Source organism: Triturus cristatus, chromosome 6 (genome assembly GCF_964204655.1).
Source record: "Triturus cristatus chromosome 6, aTriCri1.1, whole genome shotgun sequence".
NCBI classification, from domain to species: Eukaryota; Metazoa; Chordata; class Amphibia; order Caudata; family Salamandridae; genus Triturus; species Triturus cristatus.
This window is the reverse complement of record NC_140589.1, coordinates 868,095,789-868,113,387: the sequence shown is the minus strand read 5'-3', so window position 1 is coordinate 868,113,387 and position 17,599 is coordinate 868,095,789. Positions and strand designations below refer to the sequence as shown.

The window sequence follows — 17,599 nt, the reverse complement described above, 5'->3', positions numbered from 1 at the left end:
GGCAGAAAGCGGCAGTTCATGATAGAGTGAGTATGGCTAGGGTGATGTGTTTTGTAGATTGCGGTGTTGATTTGATTGTGTGCTGTCTTGCAGAGTTGGTATGAGAGTTGAGCGATTGTGAGATCAGGCTGTGAGCGCGCGTAGCCCGAGAATTCTTAGACTCGACAAGTAGTCTGAGAAACTGTGGTGTAGAAGACACCCAAGGTAGATTTTGTTGACCATTGAAAAGGAATTGTGAGACGTCATCGATTACCCAGACCGAGATAGGGGGAGCGAATGTGTGAGTAACCAACGTTGGTCGTGGGTTGTTTTATGTGGAATTTTGAGCGTTTGAAACCTATCAGTTGAGGCGATTGTCCGGTCGTTTTGCAGACAGACAGTTGCCAGGTTTGAAGTCAACATTTTTGAGAGACTGTCATAGGCAGTCAGAGAAGTGATTGTCCGGTCGTTTTGTGGACAGATAATTACTTCAGAGTGTGAATGGGACGAATGCAAGAGTGAGAAGCAAATTGTGTAGGAGGGGAACTGCTGCGAGCAGAGGAAGTGTGACGTCAGAAGGTGTCGCACTGTGATAGGTCGGTTGGTGTGAGTCGCGCTGCTATTGGTGGATTGACATCAGGAAGTGAACGAAAACATTGTGCGCAATCAAAATTTTGTTCATCATGAAATGTTTTAAGGTTTTCCGAGAATTGTGTAGAGGTGACAAACATGTCGAGGGGGAGAAGAAGCCCTCCCGAGGATACTCCAGCGCATTATGTGGCAAAGAATGTGGGCTTGCATACTATAATTTGGCTTGAAAATTGGCATAAAATGACTCATGGTGAGGGAGAACTGATTTTCCCATGATATGGTACTTTCAGGTTGGATGTGTTCTATCAGTTAAAATCTGTGATGTCTTCTTTGCGACCTTTGACTAGATCAACCCAGTTTGAGCCATTACATGCATGGATCAGAGCAGCGAATGACAGGAAAAGAGACAGATAACAAGAAAGAGTGAAGAAGTCGATCAGGGCATTCCAAGATGCGAGATGGGATGCACTAGAGAAGAGGTGGAGAGAGGAAACGATTGAGGGGGATGGGTTGTACCCACTACTAGAGAAAACATACAGTGCGAAGGCAAAGAGCATAGATGAGGATGATAGTGATACGGATGACAGCTTGGTAGAGAAGTTGCTGTCGGAAAGACCACCTCCGTTCAATCCAGATTCCTATGAAGGAAAGTCAGCTCCAGCGGAAAGGACTAGTAGACTACAGACTCAGTCAGATGTGAGAGTAGTAGGGAAAATCTCGACAGGAACGGAAGACATGAGAATTCAGTCTGTAGCGAGTACCGAAGCTGCGAGAGGTGTGAGGTTACTGGATGCTTTACCGATTACCATTGGACCCATTGTTTCAGTTTACAACCCAGACCAAGAGAGAGTTGGTAGTCTAGCACAGTCAGCTGCTGGATCAAGCAGTGTCATTGAGGGAAACGGGACAGTGAGCAAGATGGAACAGGCTCCGAGACCTATAGAATGGAGTACGCCATTGCCAGCCTTTGCAAACTCCTCTAGAGGACAGATGGATTTGAGACCGATGAGACCAAGGTCTCTGGCCGAGTCAAGATCAGATTTGAGAATGTGGGTACCGCCTGCGAGGAATCAGAGTAAGAGAACCGCAGGGAATGATGAGCAAGATAATTCAGGAAACTGACCAGTCTCTAGGAACCTGACAGAAAAGAGTAGATCTCGAGATCAGAGCTGCGAGTACGACGAACGGAATGGTGCAGCTGGTCTAGAAATATTGAAAGGCGCCATGAAAGCGAGGATGTTAGATGTAGTGAGATTGAAAGCAGAAGTAGACAAAATAATACATTGAAATTTGCCTCTTGAAAGGATAGACATTTATGAACAAGATGAGTTACTTTTTGTAGCGAAGTATGTGACTCGCAAGGCAAGAACCGCACATGAGAAACTGACAGAGTTGGCCAAGAAGTATGAGGTGGATTTGTCCAAAACAAAGTCATTGCAGGGAAACCATAGGTTGCAGTATGGTGACCAAGAACTGGAAGAGAAAAGGGTCATAGGGCTGAGAACACACATCCGAGATTTGATTATAGCGCTGCGTGCATGGATCATGCTTGATAAATGGGAGGAAAGATGGTCAGAGAAGAAGAGTTCCAAAAGGACAGTAGGAGAGATGCCGCCTCCAGGTGGAGAGACGTTAGGCATAGGGAATTTCCCTTTACAAGAGGTACAAAATGGAGGGAACGTGCATGTGCCTTAGAGTAGGGGTGATTTGGCTGCATTTACGAACGATTTTCCTCGGCTGAAGAAGAAGCCCGTAAAATGGTATAAGCAGGTTGATCGCTTCGTTAAGATCTCAAAAGTGTTGTGGATTGATTTGAACACGTTGTTTGACATCGTGGTTCCAGGGGACTTATGGTCTACATGTAAGATTGCTGTTGAATGGCCGACTTCAGAGCCAGAAAGAGATGCTGTCACGAATGGGCCGTCACCTATAGTTATGAAAATGTTTGAGCAAGTGATCACCTGGTTAAAATCGAAAATTTCGCCTCAGGATATTGATTGGGTTAAGATAGATCAGACAGTCCAAGAACCAAAAGAGACGGTGCACGAGTACTATGAACGCCTTTTGCAGGCCTTCAAACAGTATAGTGGATTAGATGCCTTAGATTCAAAAGACATGGGACAGTTTGTTTCAAAGTTTGTGTTGGGTTTGAGGCCAGAAGTTAGTCTCATGATAAAGCAACATCTGATCTGTTGGCAGAACAAGCCGGTGGATGAGATCTTGCGGTATGCCAGATACTGCAGTGATCAGGTCGATTCGAAGCACAGGAAGTTGAAAGACAAATTAATGCTTGTTCAGATGCAAACGGCTCAAGTTCAGCCTAGTGGAGGGACTTTAGGAAGGAGACAGGGAAATAACCAAGGAGGAAACCAGAATGTCCAAGGTCAGGGAAGACCAAAGTCAGTTGATCCCAAGACAGGAGTGGATGTGGCGACATTGAAGAAGACCACTGCGTGTCATCTTTGTCACCAGATTGGACATTGGAAGCGCAAGTGTCCTTTGAACCTGATTAACCAAGTGCAACAGGAAGTAGAGATAGTTCAGGTACCTGTACCTGAAGCTGGCCCTACAGTGACTAGACCAAGGTCGATGAAAGGGGGGACGTTCAGTCCGCAGGTACAAGTTCCCCAGCCACCAAGGGTTCAGCAGGGAACTCGGACTTACCAACAGATGCCTTTGTTCGAAGGGTATTATGAGTACAGCCCAGACCCATTGGCATGACGGTGCCTGAGAGGGGAGGAAGACTGCACACTTGGAGCAGTCTTAGAGGTAGACCAGAGGGACCATTCGTGGAAGCAGATGTTGATGGTCATCCTATCACCTTTTTCGTTGACACTGGTGCTACCCATTCTACTGTAAGATCAGCAGTAGTCCCTAACCTACCCCTCTTGGGACAATCGATCCAAATTTTTGGAGTAGCGAATAAGAAAATGACCAGTCCACTGACAGAGCCAATTCCTGTGAGAATAGGAACATTCCGAGATCGACACCAGTTCGTGGTGTGTGACTAGAGTCCAGTTTGCCTGCTAGGTAGAGATCTGTTGTGCAAATTAAATTGTACCATCTATTGCACACCTAAGGGAGTTGAAGTACAGACAAGGGATGATGATGCGGCCTTTAAAGTTGCCAATCAGCACTTGTGCATAGAAATGTACCCAGCGCTGACAGTGGAGGAACTTCCACTCGACTGGAGATTCTGTGTCACATGAGGTGTGGGACTTCTCCTGAGAAGAGATTGGGTTGATCAAAGGTGTAGAGCCAGTAAAGCTTCAGGTCAAGCAGAACGTGGAATTTCCTAGGACACCCCAGTACAATTTTTCACCCGAGACTATTGCAGGGATCAAACCTGTAATCGAGTCTATGATCAAGCAGGGAATTCTGAAGGAGATCATGCGTAGCCCATGTAATTCACCTATCATGGGAATGCAGAAACCGAGTGGGAAATTCAGGATTGTGCAGGACCTGCGAAAGGTCAACACGATAGTTGTTCCATGCTGTCCAGTGGTACCAAATCCATCAGATTCCATGTGAAGCTGAGTGGTTCACAGTGATTGATCTTTGTCAAGCATTCTTCTCGATTACACTCCATGAGGAAAGCCAATTTATTTGTGCTTTCCGGCTGGAAAATCGTGTGTTAACGTGGTGTTGTATCCCTCAGGGATACCCGGAGAGTCCATCAATCTTTAATCAGATCCTGAAGAAGATTCTTGAGAGTCTTGTGTTGCCACAGAACTCCGTTCTGGTGCAATACATCAATGACTTGCTCATTGCCTCAGAAACAGAAGACGCTTGCAGGATTGATACCATTGCTTTACTGAACCATTTGGCAGAGAATGGACACAAGGTGTCCCCAAACAAATTGCAATACTGTTTGAGTGAAGTGCAGTATTTGGGTCACAGAATTGAGAAGGGCAAGAGGAAGGTGTCACCAGATCGCATTGAGGCAATTATGAACATGCCTGTGCCTACCACACAGAGAGAAGTCAGAATGTTCTTGGGGATGGTTGGCTATTGTCGCCAATGGATTCCCAACTTTTCGTTTGAGGCGAAGCCTTTACAGCGACTGACGCACAAGGATGTGAGTGATCCGGTACCATGGGACAGCGACTGTTTGATGGCGTTTTTAAGGCTCAGAGAGGCCATGTGTCGCGCTCCAGGTTTGGGAATGCCTGATTACAACAAGGCTTTCTTGTTGTTCTGTTGTGAGAGAGAAGGTTGCGCATTGTCAGTTTTGAATCAGAATCATGGAGGTGTCCGTGGACCAGTTGCCTACTTTTCAGCTACTTTAGACCCAGTTGCTTCTGCGTAGCCCGGATGTCTCAAATCCGTTGCTGCAACAGGTGTCAGTATTGAAAGGTGTGAGAGTATTGTCATGGGACAACCACTTACAGTTTATGTGCCACATTCTGTTGAACTGTTGATGACGAGGACCAAAACACAGCACCTCACAAATAAGAGATTAACACGCTATGAGCAAGTTATACTTGCCGCAGAAAATGTGACATTGAAGAGGTGTTCTGTTTTGAATCCTGCGACATTGATGCCCATTCCAAATGCAGATAGTGAAGATTGTGACGACCATGATTGTCTTGATGTGACTGAACTGTGCACCAAACCTAGACCAGACATTGTCGATGAACCACTCCCTGACTCTGATGAAATTTTCTTTGTGGATGGTTCATGCTTAAGGGACAATGTTGGTCGATTAAGAGCAGCGTTTGCTGTTATGTACTATCACTGGAGTTGTTGAAGCTGCTTGTCTAGAGGGAGTACACTCCGCACAGGTAGCTGAAATCATTGCTTTGACCCGTGCCGGTTTGGCTGCTGATCAGATTCGGATAACAATCTACACTGACAGTCAGTACGGGTTTGGTGTGGTTCATGACTTTGAGCAGTTATGGTCACAGAGAGGTTTCATGACATCTTCAGGTTCGCCCGTCAGAAACGGGGAATATGTAAGACAATTGTTAGAGGCATTACAGTGTCCCAGGGAAATTGCGGGTGTCAAATGTTCTTCTCATGGGAAAGGGACTGATTTTGTTTCACTGGGTAATAACTATACAGATGAGGTTGCCCGTTTCTGTGCAGAACAAGGATGCATATTCACAGGAGGTTACACTGGAGAAAGCCAATAAAAGAACCAAGCTCAGCATGATGTTTGCCATGGCAGACACATGGGAGGAACTAAAACGATTGCAAGATGAGGTTACCGACCAAGAACGAGATGGCTGGATAAGATCAGGATGTGAGAAAGGAGATGTGGATGTGTGGGTCTCGAGTGATGGTCGAGCTGTGTTGCCGGAAAGTTTTTTGAGCCCAATGGCAAGGTTGATACATGGTGCAGTACATCTTGACAGGGATGCAATGGTGCGAGTGTTTAGACAGACATGGTACAATCCAAAGTTTCATGCAGTTGCTGAAGCTGTATGCCAGAGGTGTGTTACGTGTCAACAAATTAATGCAGGAAAGAAAACTGCTGTAACTTTGAGTCAAATTGGGAGGCCAGGAGGGCCTTTCAATGGAATGCAGTTGGATTTTATCGAGATGCCAAAATGTAATGGGTTGAGGTACATTCTAGTTGTGGTATGTGTTCTAGTTGTAGATGTGACACACTCACTGTAGCTAAGCTGCTGTTGAGGGAGCTTATCCCGACATTCGGTTTTCAGTCCTCTTTGGAGTCGGATAGAGGGACACATTTCCACAGTGAGATCATGAAATTGCTCTGTGCTGCATTGAATATGGATCAGAGACTACATTGCAGTTACAGACCAGAGGCTTCTGGGATTGTGGAGCAGGTTAATGGAACTTTGAAAGCATGGATGGCAAAAGTGTGCACCTCGACATCTCTGAAATGGCCAGATGCATTGCCCTTGGTCCTCATGAGTCTTCGCAGTGTTTCAGATAGGAGAACTGGGTTATCACCTCACGAGATCCTGATGGGAAGGGCAATGCGACTGCCAGCAATATCTGCTACCGCTCTAATTAGCATCACTGATGACTTGATTCTTGATTACTGCAAAGGACTGGCTGATGTGGTCCGTTCTGTGTCTCAGCAGGTGCAAGCAGCAACTGTTCCAGCCTCGAGTGACCTGTGCCATGACCTGTGTCCAGGAGACTGGGTGCTTGTTCGTAAGCAAGTGAGGAAGAGTTGCCGGGATGTTCGGTGTCGTGGCCTGTACCAAGTAATACTGGTCACGAACACGGCAGTGAACTGTGGAGGGTTGCCGAACTGGGTGCATGCCTCCCATACCCGCAGAGTTCCAGCACCCTTGGAAGAAACAGCCCCTCTCGTGAATGAAAATCCAGCTGAGGTGGCAGGGCCATCTGAGAGGGCAAGCCAAGCTGTGAGGGTTGCTGACGCAGTTGGTTGTGCACTGGATCGAGTTGAAAGGGGTTGTGTCAATCAGAGCCCAAATTTGACTCGGACGGAGAAAGCATTGCTGTGGGTCGAGTAGAGTCAAATTCAGCTGAAGAAGGAAGTAGTGCACAGGGTACCCAGAGGGAGAGCAGAAGTGCCACGAGAGCAGAAGAGGTTTGGCCTGGGAGTCAGAGGCGGCTGAACCCGAGGTTGGCACCTGAAAGAGATCTTGCTCCAGTTTCTGAAACATCTGATTCTGAACAGAGTGACGAAGAACAAGCTTGAGGAGGTCTAAGAAGATCCAGGAGAGCAAGAGTGCCGTGTCGGAGATACGCCATCCCAGAGTGGACGTACGTTGTGACTGATGCCAGGAGTTCTGAGTTCGGGGAGGTTGAGGTTCGTGACTGTGGTCAGCAAGATACCGAATGTGAAAATAGATTTGGGATTGGTGGTCCCAGGTCTCGAAATCGGAGGAGAGCTGACCCTGACTGTTCCGAATCCCCCGCTTCTGAGTAACGTCCGTGAATTGATACTGCAAAGATTGGTCTTTCCAACGTTTGGATTTGAAGCACCTACCCATGAGGTGATCGTTCTTCGTCTTGAACTTTTGCAGCATGTTTTAGAGATTCTGGGAGCTGATCTTATTTTGGATTGAAAGGTGAACTTTGTTGTAAATGAAGGTCTATAAAGAAGATAACCTAGGTCCGAGTGGAAGAAAAATAAACTTAGGGAATTTCCGCAGAAGAGACGAAAGAGGGCTAGGGAAGTCTTTTTGTGGACTGTGTAAATAAGGAACTGAAATAGCAAGGGGATTTCCAGCTTCTCGAAGTATTGTTCAACTGCTCCCTTGAGCCGGTGGAGTCGACGGACTCATGGTTACGCACCTGCGCGCTACGAGAGGTACTAGACCTGATAACGATTTTAGCAGCTTACACAGCAACCCCACACATTTTCCTACTCCCTGCTGACGAGAGGCAACTACCTCAAAACACGTGTCCAGGGATGGCACACGCCACGCATACTTGCATTCACACTCGAGCATAGGTGTATCCGCCGACGCTGACCTTCAGGGACCATTTTCATTGGGGGAACACGCCTGGTAGGTGTAGCAGTGTGCGACCAATCTGGTTTAACTTTATATTCAGGCTCCCTTGAGCCGGTGGAGTCGACGGACTCATGGTTACGCACCTGCGCGCTACGAGAGGTACTAGACCTGATAACGATTTTAGCAGCTTACACAGCAACCCCACACATTTTCCTACTCCCTGCTGACGAGAGGCAACTACCTCGAAACACGTGTCCAGGGATGGCACACGCCACGCATACTTGCATTCACACTCGAGCATAGGTGTATCCGCCGACGCTGACCTTCAGGGACCATTTTCATTGGGGGAACACGCCTGGTAGGTGTAGCAGTGTGCGACCAATCTGGTTTAACTTTATATTCAGGCTCCCTTGAGCCGGTGGAGTCGACTGACTCATGGTTACGCACCTGCGCGCTACGAGAGGTACTAGACCTGATAACGATTTTAGCAGCTTACACAGCAACCCCACACATTTTCCTACTCCCTGCTGACGAGAGGCAACTACCTCGAAACACGTGTCCAGGGATGGCACACGCCACGCATACTTGCATTCACACTCGAGCATAGGTGTATCCGCCGACGCTGACCTTCAGGGACCATTTTCATTGGGGGAACACGCCTGGTAGGTGTAGCAGTGTGCGACCAATCTGGTTTAACTTTATATTCAGGCTCCCTTGAGCCGGTGGAGTCGACGGACTCATGGTTACGCACCTGCGCGCTACGAGAGGTACTAGACCTGATAACGATTTTAGCAGCTTACACAGCAACCCCACACATTTTCCTACTCCCTGCTGACGAGAGGCAACTACCTCGAAACACGTGTCCAGGGATGGCACACGCCACGCATACTTGCATTCACACTCGAGCATAGGTGTATCCGCCGACGCTGACCTTCAGGGACCATTTTCATTGGGGGAACACGCCTGGTAGGTGTAGCAGTGTGCGACCAATCTGGTTTAACTTTATATTCAGGCTCCCTTGAGCCGGTGGAGTCGACGGACTCATGGTTACGCACCTGCGCGCTACGAGAGGTACTAGACCTGATAACGATTTTAGCAGCTTACACAGCAACCCCACACATTTTCCTACTCCCTGCTGACGAGAGGCAACTACCTCGAAACACGTGTCCAGGGATGGCACACGCCACGCATACTTGCATTCACACTCGAGCATAGGTGTATCCGCCGACGCTGACCTTCAGGGACCATTTTCATTGGGGGAACACGCCTGGTAGGTGTAGCAGTGTGCGACCAATCTGGTTTAACCTTATGGTTAGCAAGCGACATCTGGAGGAGAAAAGAGACTCTTAATTGTTTGCTGCTGAAACCAAGAACTATTGAGAACTTTGCGAGATCATGGATGCTGGAAATACTCATCGTAGGTCCAAATTAGTTGTAGGTACACTTGTAGGTGGAGTGATAGTCTCTATAATCATTGTGGTTGTAGGTTTGTATATTGTTTCACATGAGCAGGAAGCGGAGGTACAGGGAACACCTACCACTTCTAGCCAAAAGGAGGTCACCATAGGAGCTGAAAGAGCTTTACTAATCGAAGAGAGTCGTAGATTTCACATAGATTTGTTAAAAGGTGATTTTAAGCTTAATGCGTACGCGAGGCTGCTATACGAGTATGTGGATGCGATGAATGCGAAAGACTGCTACGTGTGCATGCAGTTACCTGCCTCAGTGGACGAGGGTATTAGATATCACCATCTTCCACTGACGTATGGAATTTCATGTAGTTTGTTGCTTAGTATCTTTTATGAGAGAGGTCAGTTTGAGTATTTCTTTTCCAATTACAATGCAGTGCTTCCTGAAGTTCCTGCCCACAAGCATTTGAATAAGTACTTCATACCGTCTTTGGAATTGGAAACGGCTTATGCTCATCGGCATAACTTGACCTGTTCATTGTCAGATGTAGAGAAGAAATTCATAGATAAGGTAGAAGATAGATATAGAAAACTAACACAGACACAAAATACTGGAGAGAGTCCAGTAGATTGAACTGAAGAGGAAAGATCTCACAGAGCTAGAGGAAGTTTTGGTCCTATAGCATTGGACAAGGAGGAGAAAGGGAAGTTGTGTGTGAGACGTTATCAGACCTACTATGAAAAAGTTCTGGGGGGTTAGGGTGCGTGTGATCATATTTTCACCATGGAAGATTCTGCTAAGAACTTTCTGCAAGGCTCTGTGCAAGTGATTCCAACTGTTTATTATGTGTGTGGAAAGGGGAACAACCTTTACAACGCAACTTTTACAACGCACTACACTTACAACGCATTTTTTACAACGCACAATCCATTACAACGCATGACATTACAACGCATGACACTACAACGCATTTTTAAAAACTACCTTTACAACGCATTCCATTACAACGCATACTACCATTACAACGCATACCATTACAACGCATAATATAGTAATTTTTACCCCTATACTATCCAACAATTACCCTACTATTGCACCCCCTGGAGTTAGAATAGTAATTTTTACCCCTATACTATCCAACACTTACCCTACTGTTGCACCCCCTGGAGTTAGAATAGTAATTTTTACCCCTATACTATCCAACACTTTCCCTACTGTTGCACCCCCTGGAGTTAGAATAGTAATTTTTACCCCTATACTATCCAACACTTACCCTACTGTTGCACCCCCTGGAGTTAGAATAGTAATTTTTACCCCTATACTATCCAACACTTACCCTACTGTTGCACCCCCTGGAGTTAGAATAGTAATTTTTACCCCTATACTATCCAACACTTACCCTACTGTTGCACCCCTTGGAGTTAGAATAGTAATTTTTACCCCTATACTATCCAACATTTACTCTACTGTTGCACCCCCTGGAGTTAGAATAGTTATTTTTAACCCTATACTATCCAACACTTACCCTACTGTTGCACCCCCTGGAGTTAGAATAGTAATTTTTACCCCTATACTATCTAATACTTACCTTAAATGCAATTTAATATTATGCGTTGTAATGGTATGTGTTGTAAAGGTAGTATGCGTTGTAATGGAAATGCGTTGTAAAGGTAGTTTTTAAAAATGCGTTGTAGTGTCCTGTGTTGTAATGTCATGCGTTGTAATGGATTGTGCGTTGTAAAAAATGCGTTGTAAGTGCATGCGTTGTAAAAGTGCGCGTTGTAACGACATACATCCGTGTGGAAAGAATGCCTATGTCAGGTTGCCTGTGAATTGGTATGGTATATGCTATTTGGGAATTATTTTTCCGCAGATTTACCATGCAGAGGATTTGGAGCTTTTGGAGGATGGACAGCACTCGAGAGTGAAGAGAGCTGAGAGTACAGGAGCAGTGATTGGAGATATTTTTGGAGCAATGATACAGAGTTTGGGTGTGGTTTTGAATGATGTGAAGATCAGACGATTGGCGATTGTGGTTGATGAGTTGTCAATGAATACAGCAAAGTCACTGCTACTTGTGGATGGAGAGAGGTTATCGATAAGGTCGATGGTTTTGCAGAACCGCCTTGTTTTAGATGTATTACTAGCAAAAGAGGGCGGAGTCAGTAAATTATTGAAGGTTCAGGAATGTTGTACGTATATTCCAGACAACAGCAAGGATCTGGAGAAATATATAAGCAACATTACCACAATCCATAATGAGATAGAGGATTTGACTGAAGAGGGTGTGTGGGAAAAGATTGGTAAAGGATTTGGTCCTGTGGGAAGTTGGTTTGCTAGCCTAGGGAAGGGGTTCCTTGGCTTTGTGTTAAAACCACTCATCATTGTTGTGGTTTGTGTGATTTGCTTGTGGGGATTCATCAGAGCTTACAAGTGGTATAAAGGAAATGGAGTTGAGAGAGCTCTTAGAGCGAGTGAAATGCGAATGGCCAGACTGCAGGACAGTCAATATCAGAACCGTAAGAATATGGAGAGACTCCGACGGGGGAGGATGGCAACAAGTACTGTTTAGGTCGGTTCTTTCTCCAAGGGAATTGTGAAATAGTGTAATGACACTAGTCATCAAAGGGGGGGAACTGATAGAGCGCCATGTTGTTCTGAAAATTGTAGGGGGCATCATAATCACTGTTAGTGCGCACCCACATATTAATGAAAATTGTATTAACGTGTGACTTAGAAATGTCATACTAAAATCTGCTTATATTAGTGTGATTAGAAATGTAATAATGCCATTCATGAAGAGCAATGTTGTAGATAATTGCAAATGAATTTTAGTCAATGCATAATGATTGCTTTTCGTGTAATGTGATGCATTAGGTTTAAACGTGCACCATATTAAAGCCTGCACGTGTAGTTTGCTTATTCATACATGAAGTGGAATGAAATTTAATGCTTATAGTGTGATTTTAGAAGAGTGTGTTTAAATTGTGTAAAGGCCTGATCGCATATACGTTTAAGAGAAAGGCCTGTTCATTTCTTATGTTAGCTAAATATTGTAGGCCAAAATGGTTTCCCTTGGTATGGCTTTGAGTTTCAGAGACATTAGAAAATCTCAGAGAAGTGGAAAGTTTCTCGTTCCCATGTTTCTGTTGCAGGTGCAAGGACACCTAGCTCGTTAGAGAAACTAACTCTTTGTTTCAGGAGTCAGGATGGCCTGAGAAGCCAATATGGGAGTATACTGGAATGTAGGGATGATACTTTCGGCGGAGAAGGTGCCTGGGACCCAAGGACGAGTAAACAGTTGTTGGAAGGGAGACAAGTTTCACTGGAAAATCACTGGGAGAAGACCTGGCTGAAGAGCTGTGCCGGAGGACGTGTTCTACGTTTTTGGGATTTTGAATTAGGGACAGTGCCCTGTGGGTTGAGCAGTTGAGGTTTAGATGGGGAGCTAGAAGGAGCATCTTAGAACGAGCTCTGACTAAGTGAGTGCACTTCTAAGGAAGTCCTCACTTCTGACACCTTTTACTCTCTTGCCTGGGAGGGAAAATGCTAAGTAGGGATGTCACCTTAGAGATAGAGTAGGGATAGACTAACTGATTTTCCTTTTAGGTTAATGACTTTTAATGTAGAGATTGGAGTGATTATCGCTTGCCTGAGGTTACTAGAGCGGACAATTCTTCTTATTCTGAGTCGGATGAGGCTCCTGCGTAGAATATTTTTTGTAATAGTGCCCATTTATTTTCTTAACCTCGTGCTGAGGTGCTTGTATGTGCAGTTATTTTTGGCTTTGTAATAAATTCCTAAAATTTGAGATTCGGAGTCAGTGATCCTTTAGAGTTTGAATTCTATTTCCCTTGATTCTGTGTTAACATTGGATTTCCTCCCCTCTACGCTATTTAGCAGATAAAAAGATCCTGGCGACCGGAGAGGATTCGTGGTGATGGTAAGATAAATAAGAATCCAGCTTTATCAGTTGCAAAGGCTAAACCTCATTAGTCGGTTTGGCCTGCCAGGAAGTATTCCTGTATGGTTATAATATATTCCTAAGACTTTGAATTTAAAATAAATTCATACCTAATCCAATCTTCCGACTCAGAGTTTTACTGTGTGGCCAATTGGGTTACACTGTGATTGTTAAATTGCAGTAGATTCTAACTCCTTTCATTCCTCAGGCACCTAGAGAGTACCATTGCAGGGAGCAAGGAAAAGGGGCCAAAATTTTATGATTTAGCCATGGCTCTTACTACTTGATACATACCTTAATCATATATCTGAGATACAATTGTATATACATTAACTCTCCAGACCATTTGGTCAGGGTCTCACCTTTGCACATGGCTTCCCCAGTTTTACGCAGAGCCCATCCTCATGTTTGCTGTAGTGCTGAACTAGGAGTTGCAGGGTTGGGAAAGTCGCCTTTCTGCTTATGAAAAATCCACCTGCATCCAGCTGTCGTAGTCGGTAGTGTTTCACAATAGTTCCATCAAACACTGAAAGAGATCACAGACAGGTGACATTGGTGCCTCACTGAGTTACATCACTGGCATCAGCAGTGGGTGCAGAGACTCATCATTAACCACCCCTTACTTCAGATTTTGCGCACTAGAACTCGCAAGCTCAACAACACAGGAACATTCAAAACCTGTTCAGGATTCTAGAACTGGTACTAGTCATGTTTTATCTCCAGTTGGTCTTCTTTGCTGTTTGCAAACAGAGGCACAAACCAACCCTGCTCAGATCCGGTAGGGGAACAGTGAAAAGCAGCCATCTTGTTTGGGATCTCAGTTCTCCCTTCATCTTCCTGCCTGATACCGGTTCAAGGGACTTGCGAGGGAAAATCATTGCAAGTGGAAGAGTGCCTCTCAATGCAGACTTTTAGACGAGAAGGCCCGCATTTTCCATGCCACTCACTGGCGGGTAGAACGGTAAACATGACCACCATATAATGTACCATAGAAAATAAAAGGCTCACTTTGTGCAAAGAATAATGGAGGGTAAGGTTCTGAGATAATAAATTCATGAGCTGAGTGCCAAACACTGCTCAATAATTAATCATAATATTCAAACAAGCTAACAATTGGATATTCTTTCAGAAAATAATGCTATGCCACTTTAAACACGACCTTTCCATTTAATCTTTTCATCCATGTCAAACAGGCCACTCTGATGAGCTGCAAAGAGGGTGAAATGTGTTCCTGACTGTTGAGGAGTGTTGAGAGATAGCAGACACCAGCGTACATGTAAAATGGCGAAGCAATTCACGTTTTTGCTTGGAATCCTTAACTCTGAAAAATAAAATAAACTGGGCTACCATTAGCTGTACAGACTTTCCATTAGGGAAGGCACAGCTGTGCGGGTTAGTAGTATTGGATTGTTGAGACGTTATAGCTTGATGCTTCCATACATGACAGAACTTGAGTGTGGCATGTGCTATGCAAATATGGCACTGCACTCTGTACCCACACACTACAAATGCTAAATTGGGCAGTGCTTAATTTGAGCTGGTGGTTTCCGGTGCTCGGAACCAACACTTAATTCTCAGCACCGGCTCTGACAGTTTGCAACATGGTGGCTGTTGTCTAATTTTGAGAGGAGCACAACAACAGTTGTTTAATCCTTCGATACACATTAAAAATTAATATTACTTGCCATCACCACCATTCTTATACCTTTGGGTGGCTGAATAGTCTGGATTGTCACACTTTTAGGAGTGTGGTGGTTAGCAGTTGTGTTGGTACGGTTATTGGCCGCTTTCGCAGGGGCAATGGGTGGCGCAATATGCAATGGTCTCCTGAGAAGGGCCCTGGTACTTGCCTTTTTTACAAATTAAGCACTGGGGCCCGGTTGCGGAGCCTATGGACCTGGGTTAAAAAATTAAAGACACATCAGTTGTTTGCCCATCTTTTTCTGAATCGGTTGTTTTTCTGGTGGGAGTTCCAGCAAGACTCCTGAAGACCTGCTAGGAATCTAAAGGGCATGCAGGACACACTCCAACCCCAAGGCAGAAGGTGAGAAGTGGACTGCCATTTCCCTTTTACGGGGCGGAGAAATTTCTGACAAGCAGTCTTTATTAGCAGATAAGAAAAATGCCCTAGTAAGATGCTGAAAGATCCATTCAGCTTGTTTTTCCGCTTGCCCTAGCAGAGACAAAAAATATTGACATAAGATGGCTGTGTGTGGTTCCTGATTGGTCAACCATAACATAACATGTGTATTTGTAAAGCGCACGATTACCCGTAGGTGTCTTGGCGCTGAATAACAGATGTTTATTGTTACCCAACTCAATGGTACTCATTTTATCGACCTCAGATGGCTGAGTGGACCCGCCGGGATTTGAACCTGTGACCATGAGGTCGAACACAGGCCCCTGCAGTGGCTGCTTTAGTCCACTGAGCCACCAGACCCGTCACCAGAACCATACCATAGATGAGCCATAGATGAGCATGATTTACAAAAGCATTTGACCAAGGCATCTTGAGTAAAGAGCACCTAAAAGTAACTTCACCTACATGAGCCACTCGCTTCTCTGTTAACAAAACCCATTGATTCTACCAGAATATATATGACCGAATTTTCAAGCCCTCAAGTCTCATTACCTTGACCCTGTCTTCAGGCAGGTCGCTCCCCCTTACCGCACAGCTCCACCTGCGTGACTGTGTGCCCCTGCTGCTCGTCACCGCCGCGGGTTCGAGGCTCCTCTGCCTCGGTAGCCTGGTAACACCAGTCTTGATTGTATTGCTGTTTTGTGTATTTTCTGTCTAAATCTTGCCTTTCTCTCCGTTTTAATCTCTGGCTTTGATTGTATTGCTGCCTGTGTATTTTTTGTCTAATCTTGCCTTTTCTCTCCGTTTTTTGATCTCTTACCTCCTTGTGTTGCTTTCTGTGCCCCCTGGTACTCTGTGCTTCATTCCGCCCGTTCTCTCCCGCCGCCACGTCCCCGCCCCCCCTGCACTCCCATTCGCCGCCCCGCTCCCGCCTCCCAGCTGCTCCTCCCTCCCACCTCCTCTCATATGGCGGCCGCGGGTGTGCCGCTGCCGCGCCGCTGCCGCGCCGAAGGAACGCCTAAGGGAAGCCCGTCTGCACCTGTCCGCGACTGGACCGCGCCCAGCACCAGGACCCCTGGTCCCCACGACCGACGCCACTACAACGCCAGCACCCTCCTCGCACTCAACTCCGGACGATCACACACCTGCTTCCTAGCTGCCCCGAAGTGCACCCAAGGACCCTTCACCTGCCGGAACTGCACCTTCACCAGCCTCCAAGACGCCAAACCACCCGCCAAGCAAGAACTCAACCACCTCAGATGCATCCTACTAAACACCCGCTCCGCACGCAAGCACGCCATAGACCTCTGGGACCTGCTCGACACTTCCTCCGCGGACGTCACCTTCCTGACAGAGACCTGAATGAACGCCTCCTCGGCTCCGGACATCTCCATAGCCATCCTGGACGGCTACAAGATCACCCGCAGGGATCGCACCAACGGAGCTGGAATCGCCATTGTCCACAAGAACACCCTTAGGGTCTCGACCAGCACTGACAACACCCTCAGCACCGCCGAACACCTGCACTTCCAGATCCACACTGACCCAAACACCACCCTCAGAGGAACTCTCATCTACAGACCCCCCGGACCACGGCCCCAGTTCAGTGATTTCAACTTCCACCTCGAGAACAACGATGACAGCAACTCCACCAACCTGATTGACAACCTCAGACAGCTCATCACAACGTCCAACCACTCTGCCGGACACACGCTTGACCCCATCTTCTCCGCAAGCTCCCACGTCACCTTCAGCCACACCACCGAACTCCACTGGACTGACCATCGCTGCATTCACTTCACCTTCCGGAAACCCACCACGCACCACCGCACTCAACAGATCCCCCGCCGCAGCTGGAGCAAAGTCACCGAAGACCAGCTAAACACCACCCTCGCCCGAAGCCCACCCGCCGTCCCCATCGACACCGCTGCCTGCAACTTCAGGCGTTGGATTGATGACTGCGCCAACACTCTCGCCCCCTTCAAGAAAACCTCCAACAGACACACCGACAAGAAAGCCAGCTGGTTCACCGCAGACCTCCAGGCCTCCAAGCAAACCTGCCGGAAACTTGAGAAGAAATTGCACCGCGAACAGACACTGGACAGCTATGCGGCCCATAAGAACGCCATCCGCAGACACCATCACCTCATCAGATCCGCCAAGTGGACCTCC

The 17,599-nt window shown here is 46.5% G+C and overlaps 1 protein-coding gene across 1 annotated transcript in view; it reads right to left on the bottom strand.

Annotated features, from left to right (window-relative positions):
- FRK (fyn related Src family tyrosine kinase) overlaps positions 1–17,599 on the bottom strand; it is a 243,328-nt gene that overhangs the window by 66,710 nt on the left and 159,019 nt on the right. Inside the window, exon 3 of the mRNA XM_085611457.1 lies at positions 13,710–13,873. Within this exon, the coding sequence (XP_085467583.1) occupies positions 13,710–13,873 (164 nt within the window). The remainder of the gene's footprint in view (positions 1–13,709; positions 13,874–17,599) is intronic.